Source organism: Atta cephalotes (assembly GCF_000143395.1).
Source record: "Atta cephalotes unplaced genomic scaffold scaffold00007, whole genome shotgun sequence".
Lineage (NCBI taxonomy): Eukaryota > Metazoa > Arthropoda > Insecta > Hymenoptera > Formicidae > Atta > Atta cephalotes.
This window is the reverse complement of record NW_012130071.1, coordinates 6,303,526-6,315,443: the sequence shown is the minus strand read 5'-3', so window position 1 is coordinate 6,315,443 and position 11,918 is coordinate 6,303,526. Positions and strand designations below refer to the sequence as shown.

The 11,918-nt window shown below is 31.3% G+C and overlaps 1 protein-coding gene across 1 annotated transcript in view; it reads right to left on the bottom strand.

The window, feature by feature from the left end:
• LOC105626959 (caspase-1-like) overlaps positions 1 to 11,918 on the bottom strand; it is a 47,280-nt gene that overhangs the window by 33,664 nt on the left and 1,698 nt on the right. The window contains 1 exon segment of the mRNA XM_012208249.1: positions 8,240 to 8,502. Coding sequence (XP_012063639.1) covers positions 8,240 to 8,502 — 263 coding nt within the window.

Here is an 11,918-nt window from a genome sequence, read left to right as displayed (position 1 = left end):
ACACACACACACACACACACACACACACACACACACACACACACACACACACACACACACACACACACACACACACACACACACACACACACACACACACACAGAATTTTATTTCACGTATGAATATAAATGAACTTGTACTTTGTTATTAATTAAACAATACAACTATATATTTGTATATTCAACAGAATTTACGATAAAATTGTTTTCAACATTTTTCTTATTAGCAAATTATACAAGTATATATATATATTTTATATGCAATCCTTAAATATCCTTAAATTCTCTAAATAATAAATATAACTTTTCCAAAGTCAAAATGCAATTTTACAGCTATTTTTGTTGGCGATGATTGCATTTTACAGATGTGATTTAATTAAATTTTATTTTGAAATTTTCTCAAACCAAATAAATATTTTAAAAAGGAAGTAATAAACTATAAGACATATAATTATAATAAACTAAACTATTTCATTATTTGCAAAACTTGTATTCGAATTCTAATATTATATTCTAAATTCTGATTTAATATACAATTTATAATTTATTTTCTGTCTTATAATGTATAATGAATAACGAATATAATAGTAAGTGGAGTTACAAACAAACAATGTTTTCATTGAAATATTGAACAAGGTCAATAATCGAACCAAAGGTAGTTGACAAAAATAAATTAATATTCAATTGAACATATTAGATATGGGAAAAAGTTCGTGGCATTTTTCTCATTAGATGGCATTAAAAAAACGCCACGAATTTTTTCCTATCTAATATAAAGATGTTTCAGGTCCTTTTTCCGGTCCTTTTTTAATTATACATTAAAAATCATATTCGTTATAAGATGTAAAACTTGAATGCATTTTTAGACTGGTGTAAATAAAAATATAAAGACGCTCGTGTTATTATGCTTGTGTAAATGCTTTCAATAATTTTTTCGTAACGTTTCTGAGTGTTCTTTAGTGAAAAATTCTTTTCACTAAGGAAACTGGGAGAATTCTTGTTTTATTATCGGCAAGAGACCTTCGGCAATATCGAGCGGTCTATATAAATTGCGAGCGATCATTCTTTCAAAACGCGTAAAAATCCCACCGATGCGGCGCGGCGCGTTGGTCACGAACATAGCAAAACGTAGTAAAACGGAAAAATTCGTAACGACTACGAACTGCAACCAATGTTTCTTAACAGACGCGGACTATGCGTGTGCGCGCGTATGGAATTATTAAATCGCACTGTGTATTGTTATGCATGCTGTGGGTGATTGGCTCCATCGTATTCGTTGATACACACCAGAATCATCCCGCTCGTGGATGCGGATTCCGAGCTCACGATCGCGCCGTATTCGGGATCATTGCGTTGCGCTCTATTGTCGACTCCGTTGAATATCACGATTGTAATCAGTCCCACGCGCTGCGCAGAATTTCGAAATACACCAAACAATTCGTGTGAATTTGTTTTTCTTTTCTCTTTTTTTCTTTCTTCCTCTACTTTTTCTATTTTTTTTGTTTTTTGCGGTCCCGACGTTTATGACGCCACTGTGTACATTGATGAAACCGGAAAATGTTGACGGTCAACTCGAAGCAACGTTGAATTTTTATAAGCAGACTCTACATGTCAGTGTACATAGTATGTAAACGAACCTTTTTCGCCGATCCATGTGGAATAGGGCGACGAAATATAACAGCGCTCGTTCTCTCGTCCTTTCTCTCGTTTTACGAAATTTTGTTTGTCATAAGACTTCAAACTTGCAATTTGTAACTTTCTTTGTTTATTTTTTTAAGCTACGATCATTGCCGTTGAAAACTATTATTTATACTCGTGATGAGATATTTATTAAATTATTGTTAATTTTGTAGAAAAAATAGATTTAAATATATACACTTTGTTTTCTTGATCATTTTTTGATTACTACATTCTAATTTAAAACTTAAACATGATTCTTTAACATAAATAATTTTTTTGCATAAAAACACGATAATGTGATTTTTTTCTATGACTCGATATCTTGTCAATCAAGCAAGAAATTCTTAATTGCTTTGATCTATCTATAAAGAGAAATATATTGTTGTGGAAAAACAACACATTTATTTATATAGAAAACTCTAAAATTTACATAATATTTTACTAGGATTGTAATGTTATGAATTTTGAAAATTTATAACATAATTTTAAAAAATATATTATAGTTGAAAGTATAACATGACATAAAAAATAAAGTGTATCTACTATCTTAATTAAAATGTTCCAATTCAAAAATAATTTAAAACAATGAAATATGTACTTTATTTAAACGTTGCATTTAGAAAAGATTTCCGGATTCAATTATTACTTCAATCTATCATAAAATAAGATAACTATAGAGATCATTATAATTTTGAGTTGTGTCACTTTTCTATCAATGCGACGACTTGTTTTATCAAAAGAATATGTATTCACTTTCTTTAATCGAATTCCGCGATAGAGTGGCATAATTTCGGTTTGGCAGTCTCGTCAGCCAAAGAGTTAATATCCTCTTTCAAACTCTGGAATGTGATAATTGTAATTCCGCAGTATGTACGTTTAAAAGTTGAAATGTGATAATATATTTATTGGACGTAAAAGTTTTAAGGTTACAATTCTTAAGGTCTTACAATTCTGACTGAAGTTTGAAGTGTTTTAGGATTGTATATAGTATTGACTTAAGTCTGATTAGAAGTAAGTTACGATCCTACAAATCTTGTAGGCAAGTATAATAGTTTAAACACAATCTAAAGCCGGAAGTGACTTAGCATTAAAGTGGTCTCTAATAATGTATAATATAAACTGAACAAGAATGGATACAATGATACGTAATGTTAGAACAGGCTTAAGCCAATATTTATAGAAACGTGTGTAATATGAGAAAACATGTAACACGAAAACTTCAAGCATAATAATATGTTCTTAGCTGAAGTGAAATATTCTCATTTCAAAATATCTGCGTTTGACATGTTGTCACGAGAAAAACGTACATTTCGAGCATATGCATAAATGCGTATACACCGATATGAAGTTATTGACTGCCATGTCGAAAAATAGCTGTTTTAACGAGTTTGTCAAGGAACTTTCAGAAATTTGCCAAACGGAAACAAGTAAATTCCGTCCATTCTGTAGTAACGAAGTATCGCGGGAGACGACATTAGCAGCGAATACACTCGGCTTTTCTCGAATAGCTTCTACTTATCCGAAGTAGAATGTTCACGATGCTTGTACGTGACACGTTAACTTTGAAAACATTATAACTATTCTTCGAGAGCGCGTATACAACCCTCTTCTCCACACGAAGCTACAACTTGGGTATAAGTGGATGTTGCCTGACGAGCCTGTCAAGGGATGATTTCGCGACAGGTATCGTGCTTTTCGTTGGAGAAGCGTCGATAAACATCAGGAGTGCTTTACGTGTCACCACTCGTGCCGTTCGCAGGAGTCGCACAAATGTTTGCCTGTTTCCTGCCGTAATATCTTGCGATTGCGGTCACACAGTTGGGTGTGGCGAAATCGGGAAGACGACGAAACGTGTTGTCGCATGTCTCCTTTATTTCGGTGCGACATCTGCCGTACTAATACACTTGACTAGACGTGGAAAAAACTTGTTTTTGGCACCGGAAAGCGGTCACGAAATTTGTGTAGGAAAAGAAAAAAGCGAATACAAATAAACGGTACGCATTCGTGTCCATCTCACCCGATAATTTTCTCATTGATTATCCAACAGCGCATGGAGAACCCGGCTTTATTTTCCACTCGATCAATTGTACTCGAAATATATCGTTTTTTTTTTTGCTGAATGTACAATCCAAAAGTCGCAATGGTTTAAATACATCGGTAATTTTATATCGATAAAACTAGAATGCATTCAATTACAATTTTGTATCGATATAAATAAATAAATATATCGAGTTGAAGAAACTAAATTTATTAAATTTATTACTCTAACGCGTCATAAGTTTACAATTGAGTTTATAAATTTTTCTATGGTTAACCTTAAAGTGCGTAAACAGCTGTGGTACCTATCTGGTTTGTGATAATTGTTAATTTATGAAGGCAATTTATTAAAATAATTATAAATTTATATATATTTTTCTTCTCTCTCTCTTTTTCTGTCTCTTTCTCGAGCTAATCTAAAGCTAATATGGCTAATATCTTAAAACTACCTATTTTTTTTGTTTTATACACTTGTTGAATATGCATATTCTAGCACAGTGAAATCAAAGCACAACGAAGCAATTAATCATGATTGATAATTATTAGCAGTTTTATACAAACAAGTTTAATCTTCGCTTATGATTATTAATTACCTTTATAGCCTCTGTTAAATGGAGTCTGAAAGATATACATTTTCTTCGCGAAGAACAAGACTTTATGAACTTCAATTTATGTTTTCTGTTTTCATCTAATTGTAATGTATTGTAATAAATATTCATAAATAATTTTTATGACTGTGCTTTTAATTTTACGAATTTTATCGAATGATATTTCTTCTTTTTCTAATATCTGATCTTTTCAGTATTAATCATATTAGTCTTATGATGGATACAGACTTGTTCCATTTCGTTCGTTACATGGAAAGATCGATTTTGTTGAAATAAAATTTAGATAGACACAAATCTGAAAATAAATTTATTGAGCCAAAATAATTATGAATCTCAAGTAATGCTGCAAAAAGTTTTGATAGATTAAAAAATAATTTTGTTGAATTACAAAATAATTATATAGGATACTGAAGCTGATTGATAAAATTTCAAAATTTTTGTAGCATTTCTCATCATGTTTGAAATTCTTACATAATTGTTTTGATGGTTCAACAAAATTACTTTCAGATCTGTATCTAGTTAGTAGTAAATTTTTTAATATTTGAACAAAATCATTCTTTTCATGTATTTACTCCATTTTTACAAAATGTGGGTCAACCCACTGCAGCAAGCTCTTCAGTGAATGATATGACGACATGATGTGCCCTTGCATATCGTTGTACTACAATTTTGATACAACGATGCAATACTCTCCATTTGCACTGATATGCAACAATACGATGATACGATATACGCCGATTGATATACAACATCCACTTTTAAAAGAAGGATCTTCATATATTAGACAATCTTTTTTACATTTGGATCTTGATATCTCATCATTTTATCATGATGATCTGATAGGATCAAGAATCATTGAAGATACAAGAAGAAGAAAACGGCGGTAGTGCGAGTACTACTCACATTGTTAGTTCAATGGGAAAAAAAGAAGAAAAATCTGAGCTACAACGACATGCGTTTCAATTGAAAAGTTCGATCCTCATTCAGCAGTCGATTCGCGTTCGCGAAACTTTTTGAAAGAGGAAACCCGCTTGCTTCGAATTACGTGGAATGCTGCCAGACAAAATTAAAGCATTGAAACTTGGTGGGGTAGTAAAATATGGTGAGGGATTTATTTATGCAATATCATAGTTATAATACGCACTGACTATGGCTTTCCAAAATAAACGAATGCTCTTTTGATACTGCTAGTATTTTCGATTTGATAATCGAATACGTGTAAAGTCTAACGGCGAGGGAAAGAATCCGGCGGGATTTTCCTTTAGTTTACTGCCGTTGTTTCCCTCGTATCAGCCAAAAGCTGAGTTTGAGGAAAGTCTATTTTAGTTGCTCCCGAGGGAAGTAACAAATTTACTATATTTTTGTGCGACTAAGTTTTGATATTTTCTCTTTTTATTTTTCTTCGTATCTACTCGGCTGACAGATTTGTCGCAGTCAGCAACATTATTATCTTTTCGAAATTGAACATTAGATCCGCTGATGTTGCCAATTTGATAATTTTCTATTCATTCGGTTAGTAAAAATTATTTATATTATTAGAATTATTTGTATTATATTTATACTTTTTCAATATTCTGACAAAAGGAATGAAAAGAAACTAAAGAATATAAAAATCAGAAAGAAAAATACCTAAAAGCCAGTATTGTGAATGTTTATATGTATAATATATCCATAATATATTTACCTATATTATATATATTATTATGGATATATTCAATAAAAATATTTGTGATAAATATTTTTATTGAATTTGAATAAGAAATAATTAAATGTTTCAACTTCACATTTATGGATCATCTTCAGTAAATACAATTGATTCTACTGCTTAAATAAATATATTTTACATATATGAATTATCCCATTTATATATAATAAATTGTAGTATATAAATTGTAAACGTCATGGTGAAATTAAAATGATACACATGATCAACAATCATCAATTTCTCATATTGAAGTAGAAACAAAATCTCGTCGAAAAATTATTTGTCACAATGAATCAGCATTATATTAATTTTAATAAGTCAAATTTTTGAAATGTAAACAGATTAACGATCAAAGAGCTCAGGAATTTTAATATTCTGTTACAGAAAGAACAGTTTTGCAAAAATATCTAAAAATTTAATTAGATACAGACGTAAAAATAATTTTATTTGGACCATCAAAATAATTATGTAAAATATTTAAATTGATTGCCAGAATGATGTTAATATCTTTTATAGCGTTGCTCGTCAAAGGTTGAGTTTCCTACATAATTACTTTGATGTATCAAAATTATTTTCAGATCTATATTTAGCTAAATTTTTATATACATTATTCAGTAAAATTAATCTTTCTATGAGAGAGTATTGTATTAATCATATGTCTAATTAAAAAAAGAAAAAAATTGAAATGATTATCGAAATCAAAATGAAATGATTATCGATTTTATCTCGTGAGACTGGTACTTACAGTAACATTTTTTTATTTTAATAAATATATTTAATTATATATTTGCTTGGATTATATTTATACACGAGGAAAGAAAAATGATTTTGCTATCTAAAAATTTAGTTAAATATAGATCTGAAAATAATTTTGTTGAGCATCAAAATATTTTTGTAGGAATCTTAAACGTGATGAGCAAAATATTTTGACATTTTCGTAACTGATTTAAGCGTCCTACATAATTATTTTTATGGTCTAACAAAATTATCTTCAGATCTTCAGATTTATAGTTAAACTTTTAGATACTTCTGTAAAATTATTCTTTTCGTGTAGAAGCGAATTCTTCGAATTCACGCATATTACACAAAGCATGGCCTCGAAACAGTTAAAATATAAAAGCGAATGGTAAATGAATATAGCTTCATAGAGCACATCGTGTTACGCTGAGGCGGAGGCGCGTGAAAACTTTTCTTATCCAACAGCGCGAAGTTCCGTAATCATCGGACTTTCAGCTTCACTTTCCGCTGCACCTGCCGCAGTCGTATTCGCGAGATTGCTTTGTTAGTTATTTGTTAAGGAACTCAGTTCGTTGTGACGAATAGACGTTTAATGAGCTCGTTTCATTGTAAAATGTTTGTATAACTTGTCGCTGGATCTCCTTCGGATCGTCGCTCATCATTATCTGCTTCGCGTTAACTGGGACCTATCTGCTCGTTTGCAGGTTGGACACAAAGAATCCATCGACAATTATCAATGCAGTTGGAAAACTTCCTCGCTTTTGTAAAAACAATGTCATTAGATGAGTGGAAACTTATCAATGTGTGGGATTAGTTGGATGATATAAAATGAATTTTATCGGCAAACGACTTCGACCTTCTGATAATCAATCTAATCGGTAGTTTTTTCATTTACTATATTTCATTTTTCATTTATATATAAAATTAAATAACAAAGAATTTCTTATTTAATGGATTGCAAATCGCCATACTGTTTATATTGATTATTATATTGAAAGGACTTTTAGAAAAAATTCCATTTTGTGATTTAATCACGAAGAAATCAAGCGTTAAAAAAGTAGATAAAATTGTTTTCCCATGAACTTTTTCTCTTTACTATAATTATGTTCAAATTCTTTATAAAGTTTGCGATTAAAAGTAAGGTGGGGTCTCTGAGGCACTTCGTATTTTCTTTTTATTTTGAGAAAACTCTTCATCGCTTTGTCACGATAAGAGATGAAACGAAAGTGAGCTCATTGTAGAGAGATAAGAAGCGATGGTATACAGAGCTAACGATGTGGTTGCGGCAGCTTGCAATATTGCGAATGGACAGAAATAATGATATCGTTTCTCCGTTTCTATTTTTTCAAACGAAAGTTTGCGTTCATTATCCGAGCGAGACTTAAGAGCATTGTCATCTGTTTGGTCTGTCATTGAGACAAGATACGTAAATATACGACGAGTAGTTCGATTACGGAAATTCAATACTTACTCGACTGTAAAACTGTGGATATTGTTTTGAACGTTGGATCGGTGTAAATTTGAACGTCGAACCCGAGTTTGCTCAATGATGTTTTGAGGTCCAGAGTGTCCTTTTCGGAGCCCTCTCTCGTGCCCATGTTCTCAAAATGCACGTGGTTTAATATAATCGCTACTCCTCTTCTTTTATGCTTCATATTGTATTCTTCGTCGTCCGGATTGAGATCGATTTTCACATTTTTCATGGCATTCACCATATCTCTGCTTGAAATATCACTGTAATATTAAAATTAAAAATTATCCAAATTAATTTAGAGATATTCAATAATAACAGAGTTAATTATAATAAAGAATATTATTATCTAAAATCAACATGTTAGTACATTGGAAAAAAATTTACTATATCTTAATAAATATTTTTTTAATATTTGTAAGTAAACATTTATTGGATATTAACGTATACATATTTATTTGATATAAGAACTATTATTATTAATTTGATTTAACATCATTTTTGTTTAAGTTAATATTTATTTACTATAAGTAAATGTTTTTACTTACAAATATAAAAAAAAATATTTATTAAGGTAGAGTAAATTGTTTTTAATGTATTGTATTTTTTTATTGTTTAAATGTGAAATAACACAAGAAATTCATTTTGTTTTAATAAAAATGGTCGATCTTTTGAAATTATAATTAAGTTCGTGATGGCTATATAATATGACATTCTCTTATCTCGTCATAGAAAGTTGGTAATGTTATTTCGAAGATAAAATTTATCTTTCCGTCGATCTTATTTTGTTAATTAATGTAGCAAATGACGTCCGTATATAACGACGTTATTTTGAAATATGTTGAAGAATTTCATGGGTTTTGATGTGTTTCAGACGAAATAGATAAAGAAATGTACTGCTATATTTTGCACGAGATGCGAGAAACAAATGATTCTGTGGTTCCGCCATTAATAACACGACGGAGCTGTAGAATGAAATGGGCGGAACGCAGGATAGTTATTTATATCTCGGTTGGATCTTAATTAAATTTTATTTGCCGTAGAAAAACGTATTTTATAACAGAATTTTTATTAATATTAACGCTTTTTTCTTCTGGACATTGTACTGCGAATAAAAACGTTCGATTTGACGAAACAAAAATTTACATGGCCTTAATGAAGACCGGCCTTAACGATCTCGGATGAGAATACTGGCGCGATAATTTCGAAATATTTCATGTAAAACAAAGAAAAAAAAATCAGATTAAAGTTTCTAGAATTTCGTTTTCAATGATTATTAATTATACCGCGGATTATTCTCGATGTGCATTTATTTGATACGATAAACTTCCGTATTATTCTTTCGAATTTTTCAATATCTTTGTCTAGTAAAACAACCGGAGAAATTTGTATAAGTGCGTACATTAACCGGAGTAAATGCATTGTACACAAAGAGATAAATAGAAGGAGAAAGAGGGAGGAAGAGAGAGACATGTACCCGACATAGTGGATGGAATAAATGTCAGTAGTATTTAGTGGAATGTCTCTTTGTGCACTTGGTGTAATTAGGCGGTAGCTAGTTGTAGAATTTCAACTTGAGGACAGTTGCAAATAGATGGTCCGGGTGATGCGCAGCAACGAAAAAAGAAGAAAACAACGAACCGAAAAAGAGGGGAGAAAATGGGCGTTTCCGGAACGTTTTGCCTCTTTGCTGTTAGTTTCGAGAAGAGAGAGGGGGAATATCGGAGCATTTCTCTTCTAAAGGCGAGGCGGACAGCAAAGGAGGACCTTATCCGGAAAAGTGCATCCAGTTCTACTTCGTACTTTCCACTCACGTGCGCTTACGCAGACGGATATCCTGTTTAGTTGAGGGACTCAAGCGGTACCGTGGCGGGATCATACCGCGGTCAATTTAATTTCAACTTAGATCGCAATCGAGAACTTCCGCTGCGATTCGACGGCATTTTATCGTGCGGCAGTCTGCCCGCAACTTTCCGTGGCTCTCGCACGTACGCGCGATCCAACTTTCGCAAGTTACCACGATTACGACTGCTCCGGATCGGGTCGGCTACGCTGGTCGAAAGTAAATCGGCGGTATTATTGCACAGAATAGCGCGAGGATGCGATAGAACTATCTGAGCTCTGTTGAACTGAATGGACCGTAAACTCGAGGCGTTTAATCCTCGCGTGGTTAGGTGCGTGCTTGTAGAAGTTCTGGTGAACCACAGCCAAATATTACATACAGCACCGTAATCTAGAATAAGCATATTATGAATTTAGGCGATATATTTAATTCTAGGAATTATGAATTTAGGCAATAATTCTGTGGATTGAAAATAAGAGCAAATGAGATTACGTATAATAAATCTTGTTTATAGAAGGAAATAATTTTATATCACAGCTTAACGCTGTTAAACGCTTTGGAAATAATTACACAAATAAAATAAAATAAAAGTATTATAATATTCTTAATTTCCGGATATCCGGAAGCTAAAGAAAATGTTTTATTGTCTTTTCTATTGTTGTGTTAGTTTTTATTTATGTAAGGGAATACTTATCCTTTATTCTTGGAAATCTATTTAATCAATCAATTTATTTTACTAGAAATTATTTGTTTTTTTAAATTATATAAATGTGATTATATCCAATTCTTGCACATATGTTCTTGCATATCTGTATATACACATTTATATCTTATAGCATTTTACTGGTATCTTAATATTTTTTTGTCATATATGTGTTCTGTTCTACATACAGCATTCGAACTTTCTCAAAACGCTATTATTTTATATTTATTGTTAAGTCGAGGACATCTAGACATTTTTGTGATCTCGCAATATCGCATTTCACTTCTTAAAAAAAAAAACAATGGAATTTAACAATTTTTTTTTCTTTCTGTTTTTTTTCCTCGTTTTTTTTCTAAATTTATGAAATTTAATATTCCGGCGTTTACAAATGATACAAAATAATTTGGATTATTGTCAAAATTTATTATATATTTATGATATACTCTGTAAAAATGTATTTAAAATTACATTTAAAACATTTTTGAAAAATAAATGTTTAATAATAAAAGATTTTTTAAATGTTTTAGTGTTTTATAAATCTAAACACTACACAGTGTTTTATTTATTTGAAAAAGTTTAAAACTAAAACAATAAATTGTATGTGTGTTTAAAAAATGGAGACATAAGAATAAAACATTTTAATATCTTAAAATTTAACACTTCTTTTATGAGTGTAATATATGGATACATTTGGAAATCTGATATTATATTTAATATTATTTAATATTGATTAACTTTGCACTTATTAAAAATTGCATTTTTTTTTTTAAGCATAATTAATTATGATGAGGTAGAAAATAAAATTTAAGAGCAGAAGAATCATCGCTTGAGTAATTCTTGTTTAGTGGATGGATACGCTGATATATACTTGAGATATATTATATATTGGTGAATGTATGGAAATGGCATGCACAACCACGTAGTGGTCATCAAGAACACTCAAAATATATAAGGGATGAAAGAGAGGGTGGGACAGGCAGGCAGAGAAAGAGAGAGAGAGAGAGAGAGAGAGAGAGAGAGAGAGAGGAGGGAGGAGAGGGAGGGGAGGGGGAAGGGAAGACGAGAGGAGGAAGGAAGGAACGAACAACGAACGGAAGTAGTGTACGAAACCAAACCTACGCGGGCGGGCGTAC